Source organism: Pseudophryne corroboree, chromosome 2 (genome assembly GCF_028390025.1).
Source record: "Pseudophryne corroboree isolate aPseCor3 chromosome 2, aPseCor3.hap2, whole genome shotgun sequence".
Classification (NCBI taxonomy): domain Eukaryota; kingdom Metazoa; phylum Chordata; class Amphibia; order Anura; family Myobatrachidae; genus Pseudophryne; species Pseudophryne corroboree.
In genome coordinates this window covers 360,928,725-360,949,527 of record NC_086445.1, presented here as the reverse complement: position 1 = coordinate 360,949,527, position 20,803 = coordinate 360,928,725, and the positions used below count along the sequence as shown (strand labels likewise).

Genomic DNA, 20,803 nt, shown 5'->3' with positions numbered 1-20,803 from the left:
AGTGCCAGGGATGGCCAGGCTGGGTACAGTAAATGCAGTGCCAGGGATGTCTAGACTGGGTACAGTGAATGCAGTGCCAGAGATGGATAGGCTGAAGTGAATGCAGTGCCAGGGATGTCTAGACTTGGTACAGTAAATGCAGTGCCAGAGCTGGATAGGCTGAAGTGAATGCAGTGCCAGGGATGTCTAGACTGGGTACAGTGAATGCAGTGCCAGAGATGGCCAGGCTGGGTACAGTGAATGCAGTGCCAGGGATGGATAGGTTGGATACAGTAACTGCAGTGCCAGGGATGGCCAGGCTGGGTACAGTAAATGCAGTGCCAGGGATGTCTAGACTGGGTACAGTGAATGCAGTGCGGAGATGGATAGGCTGAAGTAAATGTAGTCCTAAAGATAAATAGGCTGAGTACAGTGACTACATTGCCAGGGATGGATGAGCTGAGTGCGGTATCCTCGGAAGAAACGGCGGCAGCGGCACTGCAGGCTGCTGCGTCTGCAAGTGCAATCAGAAGCCACTTGACAGGCAGCCAGAGCGCCCAGCACTGAGAGCAGCAGAAGGGGGGCTGAGAGGGAGAGACAGGAATAGGAGGGGGAGGAAGAGGAGGAGGAGGAGGGAGACCGAGGGAGCGGACCTGCTGCATTTCCTACAGCATCGAGGCGTCATCCTCTGCATCTACCCAGGAAAGGAGGAAGAAGCGGCAGCAGCAGTAGCCTGGGCTTCAATGTGATCCACCGGGGGAGTAACATAGCCAGCGCATTTATCCTGCAAGGGGGGAAGGGGCTATATCTGGGGATCTGGCATCGGCTGCCCCTGCCCCCCTTACTCCTGCTGCGCCCGGTTGGATGCGCGCTGTCCGGGGCTGCTGCTAACCATGAATTCAGCCGAGCAGACCGTTACATGGCTCATCACACTCGGGGTGCTGGAGTCTCCCAAGAAGACTATTTCGGACCCGGAGGGCTTCCTGCAGGCGTCCCTGAAGGACGGGGTGGTGCTGTGCCGGCTGCTGGAGAGGCTGCTGCCCGGCACCATAGACAAGGTAAAAGGGATTTCACGGTCATGCCCACCGCACTGATTCACCCACTCCGCGCCGTGCCAGGGTGCCCCCACCTCCCCTCCTGTTCTAGTTCCTTCCCGGCACTGCAGGGGTTACAGTGTGGCTGTATCACCGCCCCCACGTTGTAGGGTTGTCGGGCCGACAGCTGGTGATGGAGGAGGTGCCCTCACCATACACATAAGGGGCAGCACACAGGGGCCCAACTGGCCGGGGACATTGTCAGAAAAAGACAAGAGACTGACACTGCTGCCATAGTGTGTTGTTCTGTACTTACATGTATACATTGCTGCTACAGTGTGTGTGTATTTTCAAGTATACATTGCTGCCATAGTGTGTGTGCACTTACATGTATACATTGCTGCCATAGTGTGTTGTGTACTTTGGTTCCATAGTGTGTGTGTGTGTGTTTATTTACATATATACACTGCTGCCATAGTGTGTGTGTGTGTATTTACATGTATACATTGGTTCCAGTGTGTGTGTGTGTGTGTGTGCACTTACATATATACATTGCTGCCACAGTGTGTGTGTACTTACATGTATACATTGGTTCCATAGTGTGTGTGTGTGTTTATTTACATATACACACTGCTGCGATAGTGTGTGTGTGTGTGTGTGTATTTACATGTATACATTGGTTCCATAGTGTGTGCACTTACATGTATACGTTGCTGCCATAATGGGTGTGTGTGTACTTACATGTATACATTGGTTTCATAGTGTATGTATTTACATATATACAATTTGCCGCCATAGTGTGTGTATGTGCACTTACACGTATACACTGCCGCCATAGTGTGTGTATGTGCACATACATTTATACATTGCTGCTATAGTGTGTGTATGTGCACATACATTTATACATTGCTGCTATAGTGTGTGTATGTGCACTTACATGTATACATTGGTGCCATAGGGGGATATCCAATTACTCACTGTACATTACCACGGGTAATAATATCACCCGGGGTTATCCTATTAACCGTGATATGCCAGCACAAGCTGCCACTTATCTGGGTTTTTGTAACTGCACCATGGGGGTCATTCTGAGTTGATCGCTCACTAGCAACTTTTTGCAGCGCTGCGATAAGGGTAAATCTCGGCAAAACTGTGCATGCGTATGCACCGCAATGCGCAGGCGCGTCGTACGGGTCCAAAGAGGATCGGTGCTGGGCGATGGATTTAACAAAGAATCCATTCGCACAGCCGATCTCAAGGTGATTGACAGAAAGAGGGCGTTTGTGACTGACCGTTTTCTGGGAGTGTTTGGAAAAACGCAGGCGTGTTCAAGCGTTTGCAGGGCATTCGCACACTTGCAAAGCGAAAATACACTCCCCCATAGGCGGCGACTATCTGATCGCAGCACAGCAAAAAGTTGCTAGCGAGCGATCAACTCGGAATGACCCCCCCCATGTGTTGGCTCCTGACAGCTCCCAGTGCAGTGCTGACCTCCGGATCACAGATCACATGACCCCTCCCCCGTCATGTGACAGGGGAAGAGGGGGGCTGCGGCCCGTTCCAGCTTCCCCGCCGGGGGTCTCGGTGCTGAGTGCCTGCTGCTGCGGCAGGCATGGGATACTGACGGGTCGCCGCGGCTTCTCAGGGATTTTGTTTCACCTGCTGCAGGCAGGCGAAACCAAATCCCCGGAAATATCCTCGTTTTCAAGCGAAAATGTGGCAGTTTCTCACGAAAACACACAGGTTTCACTGAACCTGTGTGTTTTCGTGAGGAAAACAGTTTTTTGGTACGGGTGATCCCAATTGCATAGCCTGTAAAATAAATAAATACATTTGTGAAACATCAGAAAACAGTGCAAACAAACATGTTTTATTTCCTGTAATAGGATGCCTAGGGCCAGATTCAAATGTTATCGCGGGTCCCGGCACTTGCGAGAGCCCATCAGCAGCTATTCAGGCGCGAGAAGTTCATTTCAGCTCGCTACCCCGGAGGTGACAAGCTGAAATGCACGTGAAGAGACTCGTTTGGGGTGCCCAAATGGGTCTTTCTCTGACGTCCTAGTGGATGCTGGGGACTCCGTCAGGACCATGGGGGATTAGCGGCTCCGCAGGAGACAGGGCACAAAAATAAAGCTTTAGGATCAGGTGGTGTGCACTGGCTCCTCCCCCTATGACCCTCCTCCAAGCCTCAGTTAGGTTTTTGTGCCCGTCCGAGCAGGGTGCAATCTAGGTGGCTCTCCTAAAGAGCTGCTTAGAAAAAGTTTTTAGGTTTTTTATTTTACAGTGAGTCCTGCTGGCAACAGGCTCACTGCAACGAGGGACTTAGGGGAGAAGAAGTGAACTCACCTGCGTGCAGGATGGATTGGCTTCTTAGGCTACTGGACACCATTAGCTCCAGAGGGATCGAACACAGGCCCAGCCATGGAGTCTGGTCCCGGAGCCGCGCCGCCGACCCCCTTGCAGATGCCGAAAAGTGAAGAGGTCCAGAAACCGGCGGCAGAAGACTTTTCAGTCTTCATGAGGTAGCGCACAGCACTGCAGCTGTGCGCCATTGTTGTCACACACTTCACACCAACGGTCACGGAGGGTGCAGGGCGCTGCAGGGGGCGCCCTGGGCAGCAATGAGAATACCTTGTTCTGGCTAAAAAATACATCACATATAGCCCCTGGGGCTATATGGATGTATTTAACCCCTGCCAGGTCTCACAAACTCCGGAGAAGAGCCCGCCGAAATAGGGGGCGGGGCCTATCTCCTCAGCACACAGCGCCATTTTCCTGCTCAGCTCCGCTGCGAGGAAGGCTCCCAGGACTCTCCCCTGCACTGCACTACAGAAACAGGGTAAAACAGAGAGGGGGGGGGGGGGCACTTTTTTGGCGTTTTTTGATATATATTAAGCTGCTATAAGGGAGACAACACTTCTATAGGGTTGTTCCTATATATTTATAGCGCTTGGGTGTGTGCTGGCAAACTCTCCCTCTGTCTCCCCGAAGGGCTAGTGGGGTCCTGTCTTCGATAAGAGCATTCCCTGTGTGTCTGCTGTGTGTCGGTACGTGTGTGTCGACATGTATGAGGACGATGTTGGTGTGGAGGCGGAGCAATTGCCGGTAATGGTGATGTCACCCCCTAGGGAGTCGACACCGGAATGGATGGCTTTGTTTATGGAATTACGTGATAATGTCAGCACATTACAAAAATCAGTTGACGACATGAGACGGCCGGCAAACCAGTTAGTACCTGTACAGGCGTCTCAGACACTGTCAGGGGCTGTAAAACGCCCTTTACCTCAGTCGGTCGACACAGACCCAGACACGGACACCGAATCTAGTGTCGACGGTGAAGAAACAAACGTATTTTCCAGTAGGGCCACACGTTATATGATCACGGCAATGAAGGAGGCTTTGCATATCTCTGATACTGCATGTACCACAAAAAGGGGTATTATGTGGGGTCTAAAAAAACTACCTGTAGTTTTTCCTGAATCAGACGAATTGAATGAAGTGTGTGATGGAGCGTGGGTTAACCCCGATAGAAAACTGCTAATTTCAAAGAAGTTATTGGCATTATATCCTTTCCCGCCAGAGGTTAGGGCGCGCTGGGAAACACCCCCTAGGGTGGATAAGGCGCTCACACGCTTATCTAAACAAGTGGCGTTACCGTCTCCTGAAACGGCCGCCCTCAAGGATCCAGCGGATAGGAGGCTGGAAACTACGCTGAAAAGTATATACACTCATACTGGTGTTATACTGCGACCAGCCATCGCCTCTGCATGGATGTGCAGTGCTGGGGTGGTTTGGTCGGATTCCCTGACTGAAAATATTGATACCCTAGATAGGGACAGTATTTTATTGACTTTAGAGCAATTAAAGGATGCTTTTCTTTATATGCGAGATGCTCAGAGGGATATTTGCACTCTGGCATCGAGAGTAAGTGCTATGTCCATATCTGCCAGAAGAAGTTTATGGACGCGACAATGGTCAGGTGATGCGGATTCCAAACGGCATATGGAAGTATTGCCGTATAAGGGGGAGGAATTATTTGGGGTCGGTCTATCGGATTTGGTGGCCACGGCAACAGCCGGGAAATCCACCTTTTTACCTCAGGTCCCCTCCCAACAGAAAAAGACACCGTCTTTTCAGCCGCAGTCCTTTCGTTCCTATAGGAACAAGCGGGCGAAAGGACAGTCATATTTGCCCCGAGGCAAAGGAAAGGGTAAGAGAGTGCACCAAGCAGCTTCTTCCCAGGAGCAGAAACCCCCTCCGGCTTCTGCAAAGCCCTCAGCATGACGTTGGGGCTTTACAAGCGGACTCAGGGGCGGTGGGGGGTCGACTCAAGAATTTCAGCGCACAGTGGGCTCACTCACAGGTGGACCCCTGGATCCTGCAGATAGTATCTCAGGGTTACAGGTTGGAATTCGAGAAGTCTCCCCCTCGCCGGTTCCTAAAGTCTGCTCTGCCAACGTCTCCCTCAGACAGGGCGACGGTATTGGAAGCCATTCACAAGCTGTATTCTCAGCAGGTGATAGTCAAGGTACCCCTCCTACAACAGGGAAAGGGGTATTATTCCACACTATTTGTGGTACCGAAGCCGGACGGCTCGGTAAGACCTATTCTAAATCTGAAATCTTTGAACCTGTACATACAAAAATTCAAGTTCAAGATGGAGTCACTCAGAGCAGTGATAGCGAATCTGGAAGAAGGGGACTTTATGGTGTCCCTGGACATCAAGGATGCTTACCTGCATGTCCCAATTTGCCCTTCACATCAAGGGTACCTCAGGTTCGTGGTGCAAAACTGTCATTATCAGTTTCAGACGCTGCCGTTTGGATTGTCCACGGCACCTCGGGTCTTTACCAAGGTAATGGCCGAAATGATGTTTCTTCTGCGAAGAAAAGGCGTATTAATTATCCCTTACTTGGACGATCTCCTGATAAGGGCAAGGTCCAGGGAACAGCTGGGGGACGTAGTAACACTAACCCAAGTAGTGCTGCAACAGCACGGGTGGATTCTGAATTTTCCAAAATCTCAATTGACCCCGACGACACGTCTGCTGTTCCTGGGAATGATTCTGGACACGGTTCAGAAAAAGGTGTTTCTTCCGGAGGAGAAAGCCAGGGAGTTATCCGAACTTGTCAGGAACCTCCTAAAACCAGGGAAAGTGTCTGTGCATCAATGCACAAGAGTCCTGGGAAAGATGGTGGCTTCTTACGAAGCGATTCCATTCGGCAGATTCCACGCAAGAATTTTTCAGTGGGATCTGCTGGACAAATGGTCCGGATCACATCTGCAGATGCATCAGCGGATAACCTTATCGCCACGGACAAGAGTGTCTCTTCTGTGGTGGTTGCAAAGTGCTCATCTGTTAGAGGGCCGCAGATTCGGCATACAGGACTGGGTCCTGGTGACCACGGATGCCAGTCTGAGAGGCTGGGGAGCGGTCACACAGGGAAGAAACTTCCAGGGAGTATGGTCAAGCCTGGAGATGTCTCTTCACATAAATATACTGGAGCTAAGAGCGATTTACAATGCTCTAAGCCTGGCAAAACCCCTGCTTCAGGGTCAGCCGGTGTTGATCCAGTCGGACAACATCACGGCAGTCGCCCACGTAAACAGACAGGGCGGCACAAGAAGCAGGAGAGCAATGGCAGAAGCTGCAAGGATTCTTCGCTGGGCGGAAGATCATGTGATAGCACTGTCAGCAGTGTTCATTCCGGGAGTGGACAACTGGGAAGCAGACTTCCTCAGCAGACACGATCTACACCCGGGAGAGTGGGGACTTCATCCAGAAGTTTTCCACATGATTGTGAACCGTTGGGAAAAACCAAAGGTGGACATGATGGCGTCTCGCCTCAACAAAAAACTGGACAGGTATTGCGCCAGGTCAAGAGACCCTCAGGCAATAGCTGTGGACGCTCTGGTAACACCGTGGGTGTTCCAGTCAGTGTATGTGTTTCCTCCTCTGCCTCTCATACCAAAAGTACTGAGAATTATACGGCAAAGGGGAGTAAGAACGATACTCGTGGCTCCGGATTGGCCAAGAAGAACTTGGTACCCGGAACTTCAGGAGATGCTCACGGAAGATCCGTGGCCTCTACCTCTAAGACGGGACCTGCTTCAGCAGGGACCGTGTCTATTCCAAGACTTACCGCGGCTGCGTTTGACGGCATGGCGGTTGAACGCCGAATTCTAAGGGAAAAAGGCATTCCGGAAGAGGTCATTCCTACACTGGTAAAAGCCAGGAAGGAGGTGACTGCACAACATTATCACCGCATTTGGAGAAAATATGTTGCGTGGTGTGAGGCCAAGAAGGCCCCCACGGAGGAATTTCAATTGGGTCGATTCCTACATTTCCTGCGAACAGGATTGTCTATGGGCCTCAAATTGGGGTCCATTAAGGTTCAAATTTCGGCCCTGTCGATTTTCTTCCAGAAAGAATTGGCTTCAGTTCCTGAAGTCCAGACTTTTGTAAAAGGAGTACTACATATACAGCCCCCGGTTGTGCCCCCAGTGGCTCTGTGGGACCTTAATGTAGTTTTGGATTTTCTCAAATCCCATTGGTTTGAGCCACTCAAATCGGTGGATTTGAAATATCTTACATGGAAAGTAACCATGCTACTGGCCCTGGCTTCAGCCAGGAGAGTGTCAGAATTGGCGGCTTTATCGTATAGAAGCCCATATCTGATTTTCCATTCGGACAGGGCAGAACTGCGGACGCGTCCTCATTTTCTGCCTAAGGTGGTGTCAGCGTTTCACCTGAACCAGCCTATTGTGGTGCCTGCGGCTACTAGCGATTTGGAGGATTCCAAGTTGCTGGACGTTGTCCGGGCATTGAAAATATATATTTCAAGGACGGCTGGAGTCAGAAAATCTGACTCGCTGTTTATACTGTATGCACCCAACAAGCTGGGTGCTCCTGCTTCTAAGCAGACGATTGCTCGTTGGATTTGTAGCACAATTCAACTTGCACATTCTGTGGCAGGCCTGCCACAGCCTAAATCTGTCAAGGCCCATTCCACAAGGAAGGTGGGCTCATCCTGGGCGGCTGCCCGAGGGGTCTCGGCATTACAACTCTGCCGAGCAGCTACGTGGTCGGGGGAGAACACGTTTGTAAAATTCTACAAATTTGATACCCTGGCTAAAGAGGACCTGGAGTTCTCTCATTCGGTGCTGCAGAGTCATCCGCACTCTCCCGCCCGTTTGGGAGCTTTGGTATAATCCCCATGGTCCTGACGGAGTCCCCAGCATCCACTAGGACGTCAGAGAAAATAAGATTTTACTTACCGATAAATCTATTTCTCGTAGTCCGTAGTGGATGCTGGGCGCCCATCCCAAGTGCGGATTGTCTGCAATACTTGTACATCGTTATTGTTACAAAAAAATCGGGTTGTTATTGTTGTGAGCCGTCTGTTCAGAGGCTCCTGCGTTTGTCATACTGTTAACTGGGTTCAGATCACAAGTTGTACGGTGTGATTGGTGTGGCTGGTTTGAGTCTTACCCGGGATTCAAAATCCTTCCTTATTGTGTACGCTCGTCCGGGCACAGTATCCTAACTGAGGCTTGGAGGAGGGTCATAGGGGGAGGAGCCAGTGCACACCACCTGATCCTAAAGCTTTATTTTTGTGCCCTGTCTCCTGCGGAGCCGCTAATCCCCCATGGTCCTGACTGAGTCCCCAGCATCCACTACGGACTACGAGAAATAGATTTATCGGTAAGTAAAATCTTATTTTTTACGCTCGCGCCCATTAGTTTAATCAGGTTTAGGTGCCTTGTGCGCCTAAACCCGTCTCTAATGGGTGCGATCAGCGTGATAAGTGGGGACAATTAAATATTGTCCCGCGATCTCCCGTCACTTGATTAAACAATTGAATTCCCTTCTGGTACAGTGTGTGTGTGTACTTACATATATACATTTTGCCATAGTGTGTGTATTTACATATGTACATTCCTGCCATAGTGTGTGTGTCAGTGACGTGCGGTGGGTTGAGCATGTATACATTGCTGACATAGTGTGTGTCTGTGCATTTTTACATATATACATTGCTGCCATAGTGTGTGTATGTGCACTTACATATATACATTGGTGATAGTTTAAGCAGAGGCGTCTCCCCTGATCGACACCCGGTGCGGTGGCGGGCTGAAAGGGGGCATGGCTTATTGAAACGGGGGCGAGGTCAGGTGTCCCAACCCTTGTTTTCGTCACTCCGGGGGTCTGGGAGGTACGTGCGGCACCCAGAGGACGTCTCATTTGCAGTACCTACTCCTGCACAGTGACAGGAGACGGGTTGCTGCAAGTATTGTTACAATGCAGCACCTGGTTCCTGTCACTGAGCAGGAGCCGGCATTTTGGTGTCACCCCTCAGAGGAGGACACCTAGGTGCGGGCCGCACACCCCGCATCCCCCTTGTTACGCCACTGAGTTTAATGGTTCTATGTAGTACTAAGCCTTGGAGGGAGATAAAGTGGAGAGAGATAAAGTACCAGCCAATCAGCTCCTAACTGCCATGTTACAGGTCACAGTTAGGAACTGGTTGGTTGGTACTTTGGGAGGAATTAATTTAGTGTCGACCGCGGCGGGGATCTCGCTCAAAAGTGCTTGTTACCCCATTGGGTAGCAAGCACTTTTAGATGAAGGCGGCGAATCAGGCTGCTATTGCTGGCATTTACATGCAGCGGCAACAGCAATCTGCCCCCTTTACCCATAATTGAATTCTCTCTCCAGGGATTAGTACATTAGGGGGTCATTCAGACCTGATCGCTCGCTAGGGGTTAGTCGCTGCCCATAGGGGAGTGTATTTTCGCTTTGCAAGTGTGCGATCGCATGTGCAGCCGGTCGGTACAAAAAAGTTTTGTGCAGTTTCTGAGTAGCCCAGAACTTACTCAGCTGCTGCGATCACTTCAGCCTGTCCGGGACCAGAATTGACGTCAGACACCCGCCCTGCAAACGCTTGGACACCCCTGCATTTTACCAAACACTCACAGAAAGCGGTCAGTTGCCACCCACAAACACCTTCTTCCTGTCAATCTCCTTGCAATCGGCTGTGCGAACGGATTCTTCGTCCAATCCATCGCTGGGCAACGATCCGCTTTGTACTTGTACGACGCGCCTGCGCATTGCGGTGTACATGCATGCGCAGTTCTGACCTGATCACAGCGCAGCGAAATAACCTAGCGTGCGATCAAGTCTGAATGATCCCCATAGACCCCTATGTCACCACTGTCAGCCTATAGTTATTATTTTGGGTGCACTACCAATCAAGGATGTTATTTCCCTTCAGTATTCTATAATATGATGTTATACAATATTCATTAAATATCACTACCTAGTTAAAATCTCTCCCTATTTCTATTCTTTCTGCTATGTATGATTGGTGCCATAGTGTGTGCAACTACATGTATACATTGGTTCCATACTATGTGCGTACTTACATGTATACATTGGCGCCATTGTGTATATTTACATATGTACAATGCTGCTATAGTGTGTGTACATGTAATAATATAAATATACTTACATTTATACATTTCTACCATTGTGTGTGTATTTACATATATATTGATGCCATAGTGTATGTTTGTAAATTTTTATGTATACAGTGTGTGTATACAGCAGTGTGATTGTGTATATATGTACATGTATACATTGCTGCCATAGTGTGTGTGTACTAACGTGTATGTTGGTGCCATAGTGTGTGTATGTGCACTTACATGTATACATTGCTGCCATAGGGGGTCATTCCTACCCGATCGCACTCTACAGTTGTTCGTAGCGCAGTGATCGGGTCGCAACTGCGCATGCGATAGCACATTGACAGGAAGTGAACGTTTATTGGTGGTAACAGGATGTTTTGAGGTAGTGGTAGCAGAAATGCAGGGGTGTCATGGCCGTTTGATGGGCGGGTCTGTGATGTCATCTGCGCTCATTTGCATGCTACAGCATGTGCAGACTTGTGGATGCTCTTTGTTGGCACAGGTTGAAGTTACCCCTTCGATGTTCCCGATTTTGCATATGGATTGCGTTGCATACGCAAAACTGCTTATATGCTTTGCAAAAGTGCAGTGGTTATGTTTTCCATTTTTGGTCTGCAACTACCTGGGCGATTCTTTGCAATTGAGATTGCAAAAAATGACACCTTTAGTTGCAGTAGCTATCCATGCTGAATGAGGGCTTTTATACATTGCTGCCATAGGGTGTAACTTCCTTATGACGGCGCTTGGGATCCCGGCGCCTAGCATACCAGCACCGGTATCTTAACCGCTGGCATGCAGGCAGCGGGGTGAGCACAAAAGAGCCTCTTGCGGGCTTGCTGCACTCACCACGCTGTGGGCACACTCTATTTATTCTCCCCCCAGGGGTGTCGTGGACACCCCAAGAGGGAGAATAGTTTTCTGTATTCCAGCTGTCGGGATTCTGGTGCTAGTATAATGAGTGCCAGGATCCCGTCAGCCGGCATATCAAATGCCTCCTGTTGCATAGTGTGTGTGTACTTACATGTGTACATTGCTGCCACAATGTGTATGCATTTGCATGTGTACATTGCGGGTGGTATTCAGTATGCCGGCTGTTGGGATCCCGGCGCTCAGTATACCGGCGCCGGAATCTCGACACCCGGCATAGCGACAACTATTCTCCCTCTTGGGGATCCATGATCCCCCTGGAGGGAGAATAAATAGCGTTGCGCCACCGTGCCCGCAAGGGGCTCATTTGCGCCTGCCCCGCTGCTGGCATGCCAGTGGTCAGGATCCCAATCGCTGGCCACTCATACTACACCCGTACATTGCTGCCACAATGTGTGTGTACCTACATGTGTATATTGCTCCCACAATGTGTATGTACTAACGTGTACATTGCTGCCACAGTGTGTGTACTTACATGTGTACATTGCTGCCATAGTGTGTGTGTGTGTGTGTGTGTGTGTGTGAATTTACAAGTGTACATTGCTGCCATAGTGTGTATGTGTACCTACATGTGTACATTGCTGCCATAGTGTGTGTGTGTGTGTGTGTGTGTGTATACTTACAAGTATACATGTGAATTTACATGTGTACATTGCTGTCATAGTATGTGTACTTACATGTGTACATTGCTGCCATAGTGTGTGTGAATTTACATGTGTACTTTGCTGCCATAGGGTGTGAGTATTTACATGTGTACAGTACATTGCTCCCATAGTGTGTGTGTGTAGGTACTTACATGTGTACATTGCTGCCATAGTGTGTGTGTGTGAATTTACAAGTGTACATTGCTGCCATAGTGTGTATGTGTACCTACATGTGTACATTGCTGCCATAGTGTGTGTGTATACTTACAAGTATACATGTGAATTTACATGTGTACATTGCTGTCATAGTATGTGTACTTACATGTGTACATTGCTGCCATAGTGTGTGTGAATTTACATGTGTACTTTGCTGCCATAGGGTGTGAGTACTTACATGTGTACAGTACATTGCTCCCATAGTGTGTGTGTGTAGGTACTTACATGTGTACATTGCTGCCATAGTGTGTGGTAATTTAACACGGCTAAAACTGTTGCTTATGAGGCAGGCAAAACCAAATCAGAAAGAGTTTTCTTTCCCCATTATCGTGGATGCGAAAATATATAGGTCCGTGGCTTTTCATGGATCTTATGTATTTTTGCAGGATAAAAGTACATTTTTCGATAGGCCGAAAATAAATAGTCGACACTAGAAAAAAAAAAAAAAATTGCGAATACCTCCTATTTTTAGCTCTAGAATTTTTGATGCTATAGTCTGTGTCTACATACTGTGTATACATTGATTAAACATCATTTGTACCTGTGACAGAGTGTATAGATTAGACACATACACAGATTGACTAGTATCCTAAACACACTCTTTTTAAATGGAAATTTAATTTGGAGCATTTGAAAGTGAAATGTGTTAGATGCAGACATGTTAGGGAAGATAAGAGCTGCAGGCACTGAGACTTCTATTGGGAGACAGAAGACACGAGTGTGCCCATATATCATACACTGAGCCTGAGACAAGCGTCAAGCTGCTGAAGGCCAGCTTAGCTCTGAGCCAGTCTGCATTGTGCATTATAATGTGAATGGATTTACTATTAGAGGGAGTCTGAGGTGAGGCGCTGCATGCTCCCAGGCAGGATGTGGCTGTGACAGCTGTGCTGCTGCTGAGCTTTTTGTCAGTGTGAGATCTTCTCAGAGGAATCTACTGTGTTCTCTGCCTGCTCCTACTGCAGATCTGCCCTGCAGCCAATGAGAAGCCGTCTGTGTCACCTGGTTCTTGTCATCACATCATAGCCAAGAGAACAGATTATTATATATATATAAATATATATATGCTATATTGATTTGAAGACATAGATTTGCTTATCGGAAATGTCTTCTATTGTTCATGTTGGTAATATAGAGAGACTGAGCCCATACAGTCTGAGTGACTGTGGGGTCTCGTTAGTAAAAAAAAATAAAATGCTTTTCTCCAGCATTATAGCTGGAGGAGGGATCCGGTCTGAAGATCGACACTGTCTAGGTCGACCACTATAGGTCGACAGGGTTTCTAGGTCGACATGTGCTAGGTCGACAGTTTTTAAAATTTTTTATTTTTTTGAACTTTTTCATACTTAACGATCCACGTGGACTACGATTGGAACTGTAATCTCTGCCGAGCGAAACACAGAACCTTGCCTGAAGCATGGAGAGCGAAGCGAGCCATGCGAGGGGACACGGTGCACTAATAGGGGTTCTTGGTCACTCTACGAAGAACACGACACCAACCCCCCCCCAAAACCTCATGTCGACCTTTTGACATGTCGACCTAGCACGTCGACCTAGAAACCCTGTCGACCTAGTAACTGTCGACCTAAACATTGTCGACCTAGGCACTGTCGATCTAATGATCCACACCCGTGGAGGAAGCCAAAAGTGCAAGGAAAGAACTAATTTCTGCACCTTTTCATTTTTTCGTTCTGATCCTGCAGCCTCCATGGGGCCTAATTCAGACCTGATCGTAGATGTGCTAAATTTAGCACATCTACTATCAGTTACTCTGACATGTGGGGGGACGCCCACCACAGGGCTAGTCCGCCCCGCATGTCTGGCTTGCATGTCTGTCACGGTGGCGATGCTTTTGTACCTGAGGAGTAGCTCCTTACCATTGCAACTGCTGCGCGCTGGCAGGGAGCTACCCGTCGCTTCCTGGGTTTGCGCGGCTGCGTGTGATGTCACGCAGCCGCCGCAGCCCACCCCCGCATGGTCCGGGCACGCCTGCGTTGGCCGGACCGCACCCCAAAAACAGCGCCCAAACGCCACCGGCCTGCCCAGCGACCACCTCTGCCTGTAAATCAGGCAGAGGCGATCGCTGGGCAGAGATGACGATTGCATCTCTTGATGACGATTGCATCTCTTGATGACGATTGCATCTCTGGCATGCGCCGGCGCACCGTGACACCGGCGCATGCGCAGTTCAGACCTGATCGCCCGCTGTGCGAAAACGCACAGCGATCAGATCTGAATTAGGCCCATTGTTTTTAATAGGTAGTGTTTAGGAACATTATTTATATAGATGAGAGAAGCTTTTGCTTCTCCTATCTTTTTTACAAACATTTTATTGCGATACATCCCATCCCTATTTTCATGCACACCAGCATATAAAATAAGCCCATTAGCTTCTGTAGGCAATGCCACATATTGAAGCTATGTAAAGTTACGCTTTCAGGAGCCTGCTGCATATGGACACATTGCAGCCCCATATAATTCTATGGGGCTTGTTGTGCCTTAGATCTGCAGCAGATATCTCAGAAAAATGACAATTTTCAGATGGTTTCTTGCATTTTTAGCTTTCGGGATCACAATCCATAATGGTGTGTACATGTTTCACCTAGGCCAGCACCCTTTGCACTTTTTCCTTTACACACAACACTAAATCCTCATATTTTATTGCCACTAAAAAAACGCATAAATGACCAGTAGTGCACTTAAAGGACAAAAATACATATTTAACCAATACTACACCAGACAGGAGTGTGTGAGAGAGGCCCTAGTGCTCTCATCACATGGTATTTTCCTTCTGGAAGAGGTTCACAGTTTTTTGCTGGTCTAGGGAATTTAGCCCCGTGATGGACAGGCTATGTGACATTATGACAGGGGTGCCCTATGCTGTGTATGTTCCTGTTAAAGTGTCATCAGGCAAGTCTGTCTGTCATAGTCCAGAGCTGGTAGCGGCTTTCTATGTAATAACAATTTCTTGTTGGCTTATTTTGGGGGACTCTACATTGTTTCTCTCCCATAAGTTATTAGTGCAGATGCTGGCAACACTTGGAGTGTGGATCCACAATTGTAATTTTTAGAAAATACATTCAAAACTAGTCATTGGGGGTATCCTATTAGCAGCGGTAATTTATCACTGCTAATAGGTTCACCGGGGGCTATCCAATTAGCCCTGTAAACCAGCATTTATCGGGATTTATGCATAATCTGTGATAAGCAGACGCAGGAGCCCAATAACACATGGGATCGGGTCCTTTTCGGGTGATAAAAATGGTCTAGAATTGGATAGGGCGATAATGACCATCAGTCAGGCCGGTTTTATCTTCCAAAAAGTGTTCGCACCTAATAGGATACCACCATTGTCTTAAGCTATCCCAATTTTGCGCCCAGATCCGTATCTCGCCCTGTGTCTGTATAAGAGGACATGTTTCTTAGGGCTTCCAGGTAATGGACTTATTTATTGTACTGTCTTCATAATGTGAGTTGAAGGGCCTTTCTAGTTTTGCCGGGCATTAGTGGGGTACCTTGATTTTCAATGTACAGTAGCTGTAAAGCTGTACTTATTCATACCTAGAGAGAAACTTTCAGCACCACAGCAGATAAGCAACCCCTGACGCTGTGTTGGCCATTACATTTTTTTCTTCACTGCATAAAAGGCTGTCATGTTTTTTTCATTTTATAAGAAACCTTCCCACCTGACAAAAATCCTATTGACACTGGTTTTATGAAAGAAGCAATCAAATGTAAATTTAAATAACTTAAAGTAGAATATACAGTATATTCTACCCAAATACAGGCAGTGTTGGCCGTCTCTAGCAGATGGAGGCACTGCAAAGTCAGCATGGATCATGTGCAAGTCTGGAGACAGAATTATGTGAACCATCTGGCACCGACAGAGTTAAATATGATCATGGCTGCTAACAGGACTAATATGCAGAGAAGTACCTGATCCTGAATGCCAGAATACAAAGTAAACTTCAATATTGATGGCGATTGTACCAAACGCCCTTACTGATCCTAAAGGGGGGTACTCACTGAGCGATATTCTAAGCAATCTGACTAGATTGCTTAGAATATCAGCATGATCGCTCTGTGTGTAGCCCCCTCAGCGATTGCGATGCACGGCCCCACACATCGCTATCGCTGCTGCTAGATTGGCCTGCATGCAGGCCATAACACTCACATCTCCCACCTCTCCTCAGTCAGGGCCTTACTTCCAGCAAGTGCATGAACGCTATCCCACACCATATCCAGGGATCATTGTATTGGGAGAGACAGTGTGTAACAATAGCTCAGCTTGGTCCTGCACTCACATGACAAAGCTACTGTTCAGAAAACATTAGCTCTGTGATATTAGAAAAGAGGGACGCATCTGGGGATGCCCTGCAGCTGGGGACAGCCTTTTCTTTATTCTGTACAAGACAAAACCTATGCAATTGATTTTACATAACCTCTTAATATTCTCCATAAAAATAAGTTTGGTGCCTGCTCCATTAAGAAAGTGGGTACCCTTAATGCCCAAGGTAATGTTTTCTTCTATTTCTAAATTACTACCTACATTTAATCTAGAGACAAAAAGGTTTAGAACAGCACAGGGAGAAATTTGGCACCAGTGAGAAGTATACCCTTGGCCATATACACATACACCATTGGTAACTCTAGAACTCTGTACTCCCTTGCACACCAGCCACATTAGTACATGATGTAGCCTCTCTATAATGCTGTTATGACTTACTGTTGGACCATGAATGAGTATTCATTATTTCTCATACGTCCTAGAGGATGCTGGGGTCACATTAAGAACCATGGGGTATAGACAGGATCCGCAGGAGACATGGGCACTTTAAGACTTTCAAAAGGTGTGAACTGGCTCCTCCCTCTATGCCCCTCCTCCAGACTGCAGTTTTTAGAATTGTGCCCAGGCAGACTGGATGCACTCTGAGGAGCTCTACTGAGTTTCTCTGAAAAAGACTTATGTTAGGTTTTTATTTTCAGGGAGACTGCTGGCAACAGTCTCCCTGCTTCGTGGGACTAAGGGGAGAGAAGTTATGACCTACTTCCAGTGAGTTCAAAGGCTCTGCTACTGGCTACAGGACACCATTAGCTCCTGAGGGTTTGATCGCTAGGTACGCCTAGATGCTCGTTCCCAGAGCTGGCCGTCAGCCCCCTTACAGAGCCAGAAGACAGGTAAGTAGAAGAAGAAAAGAAGACTTCAGTGACGGCATTCTGAGGTACCGCACAGCGATCGCACGCTGCGTGCCATGCTCCCACACACACAGCAGCACTACAGGGTGCAGGGCACGGGGGGGGGGGCGCACTGGGCAGCAGAAAAACCGCAATATAAAATGGCAAGAGGGGACATAAGTGCCTAGGCACTGTCCTAACCCCCGCCAGTATAAATATATATTTAAAAAAAGCGGGACTGAAGGGCGCCATTACAGGGGCGGAGCTTCGTCCTCACAGCTCACACAGCTCAGCGCCATTTTCCTCTACACAGGCTGCAGAGACGCTGGTCCTTCCTCACACTTCTGAATAAGTATCAGGGTGCAAAACGGGGAGGGGGGGGCACAGAAATATTGGTGCAATATATATGTAATACAAAAGCGCTGCAGGTCTGGGGCATTCTTTAGTGTTTCAGAAACGGTGATTAGGCGCTGGGTTGTGAGCTGGCAAACTCTCTCTGTGTCTCTCTGACAGACTTTACTGTGGGTCTGTCCTCTAAATGCCCGGTGTGTCTGTGGGTATTTGGTACACGTGTGTTGACATGTCTGAGGCTGAAGGCTCTTCCCAGGAGGAGGCTGTATTAGGGACACAGACATATGTGGGTGGCCCTGTCGGCACCACCAATAACTGACTGGGTAAAAATTTGCATGATAATGTGATTCATATCAGAGTAAGGTTGCATAAATCTGTGTCCCAGACACAGACGTAGAAATATCTATGGAGGATGTGATGTTCATAGCTATTTCTCTAACGTCCTAGTGGATGCTGGGGACTCCGTAAGGACCATGGGGAATAGACAGGCTCCGCAGGAGACATGGGCACTTTAAGAAAGAATTTAGATTCTGGTGTGCTCTGGCTCCTCCCTCTATGTCCCTCCTCCAGACCTCAGTTTGAATCTGTGCCCGGACGAGCTGGGTGCTGTTCAGTGAGCTCTCCTGAGCTTGCTGTAAGAAAGTATTTTGTTAGGTTTTTTATTTTCAGAGAGCTCTGCTGGCAACAGACTCCCTGCATCGTGGGACAGAGGGGAGAGAAGCAGCCCTACTCTCTGAAGCTAGGTCCTGCTTCTTAGGCTACTGGACACCATTAGCTCCAGAGGGATCGTACACAGGCTTTCACCCTCGTCGTCCGATCCCAGAGCCGCGCCGCCGTCCCCCTCGCAGAGCCGGAAGACAGAAGCCGGGTGAGTATGAGAAGCAAGAAGACTTCGAAATCGGCGGCAGAAAACTCCGTTCTTCACATGAGGTAACGCACAGCACTGCAGCTGTGCGCCATTGCTCCAAACACACCTCACATACTCCGGTCACTGTAAGGGTGCAGGGCACAGGGGGGGGCGCCCTGGGCAGCGTATGGACCTCTGTTGGCAAAAGTATTCATATATATAGTTGGGCACTGTATATATGTATGAGCCCCCGCCAAAAAGATATGTATTTTAGCGGGACAGAAGCCCGCCATCGAGGGGGCGGGGCTTCTCCCTCAGCACTCGCCAGCGCCATTTTTTTCTCCACAGCTCCGCTGAGAAGAAGCTCCCCAGGCTCTCCCCTGCAGATCACGGTAGAAAAGGGTAAAAGGAGAGGGGGGGGGGCACATAATTAGGCGCTAAAAACACAATATACAGCAGCTACTGGGTTAACATTAAGTTACTGTGTTATTCCTGGGTTATATAGCGCTGGGGTGTGTGCTGGCATACTCTCTCTCTGTCTCACCAAAGGGCCTTGTGGGGGAACAGTCTTCAAAAAGGGCATTCCCTGTGTGTGTGGTGTGTCGGTACGCTTGTGTCGACATGTCTGATGAGGAAGGCTATGTGGAAGCAGAGCGGGAGCAAATGAATGTGGTGTCTCTGCCGACGGCACAGACACCTGATTGGATGGATATGTGGAAGGTTTTAAATGATAATGTTAATTCCTTACATAAAAGGTTGGAAAAAGCTGAAGCCTCAGGACAGTCAGGGTCCCAACCCATGCCTGATCCTATGTCACAGAGGCCGACAGGGTCTCAGAAGCGCCCACTATCCCAAATTATTGACACGGATACCGACATGGATTCTGACTCCAGTGTCGATTACGATGATGCAAAGTTACAGCCAAAATTGGCTAAATCCATCCGTTATATGATTATAGCTATTAAGGATGTGTTGCATATCACAGAGGAAACCCCAGTCCCTGACAGGAGGGTTCATATGTATGGGGAAAAGAAGCCGCAGGTAACTTTTCCCCCCTCACACGAGCTCAATGAGTTATGTGAAAAGGCTTGGGAATCTCCAGATAAAAAACTGCAGATTTCCAAAAGGATTCTTATGGCGTATCCTTTACCGCCAACGGACAGGTTACGCTGGGAATCCTCCCCTAGGGTGGACAAAGCTTTGACACGCTTATCCAAGAAGGTAGCCCTGCCGTCACAGGATACGGCTACCCTCAAAGATGGACGGATACCTTATCTGAGGAACTTGATACCTTAGACAAGGATACTATATTAATGACCCTGGGGCATATTAAAGACGCTGTCCTTTATATGAGAGATGCTCAGAGAGACATTAGCCTACTAGGTTCTAGAATAAATGCTATATCGATTTCTGCCAGAAGGGTCCTGTGGACTCGGCAATGGACAGGTGATGCCGACTCAAAAAGGCACATGGAGGTTTTACCTTACAAGGGTGAGGAATTGTTTGGGGAGGGTCTCTCGGACCTGGTCTCCACAGCTACGGCTGGAAAGTCAAATTTCTCTGACGTCCTAGTGGATGCTGGGAACTCCGTAAGGACCATGGGGAATAGACGGGCTCCGCAGGAGACTGGGCACTCTAAGAAAGAATTAGGACTACTGGTGTGCACTGGCTCCTCCCTCTATGCCCCTCCTCCAGACCTCAGTTAGAATCTGTGCCCGGCTCGAGCTGGTTGCACACTAGGGGCTCTCCTGAGCTTCTAGTAAAGAAAGTATTTATTAGGTTTTTTATTTTCAGTGAGATCTGCTGGCAACAGACTTACTGCTACGAGGGACTTAGGGGAGAGAAGCGAACCTACCTGCTTGCAGCTAGCTTGGGCTTCTAGGCTACTGGACACCATTAGCTCCAGAGGGATCGAACACAGGCCCAGCCTCGGTCGTCCGGTCCCGGAGCCGCGCAGCCGTCCCCCTTGCAGAGCAAGAAGCAAGAAGAACGTCCTGGAAATCGGCGGCTGAAGACTCCGGTCTTCATTAAGGTAGCGCACAGCACTGCAGCTGTGCGCCATTGCTCCCTATGCACACCACATACTCCGGTCACTGATGGGTGCAGGGCGCTGGGGAAGGGGGCGCCCTGGGCTGCAATTAGAGTACCTTAAATTGGCAAAACAA

General features: G+C 48.6%; 1 protein-coding gene across 3 annotated transcripts in view; it reads left to right on the top strand.

Moving 5' to 3' along the window:
* The first annotated feature begins 583 nt into the window (after positions 1-583).
* Positions 584-20,803, top strand: part of ARHGEF7 (Rho guanine nucleotide exchange factor 7) — a 379,118-nt gene continuing 358,898 nt past the window's right edge. Inside the window, exon 1 of one of the 3 annotated variants that reach the window (XM_063953160.1) lies at positions 584-1,037. In XM_063953160.1, the coding sequence (XP_063809230.1) occupies positions 873-1,037 (165 nt within the window). In that variant the 5' untranslated portion in view covers positions 584-872. The remainder of the gene's footprint in view (positions 1,038-20,803) is intronic. The other 2 variants (XM_063953163.1, XM_063953162.1) reach the window with 2 other exon arrangements.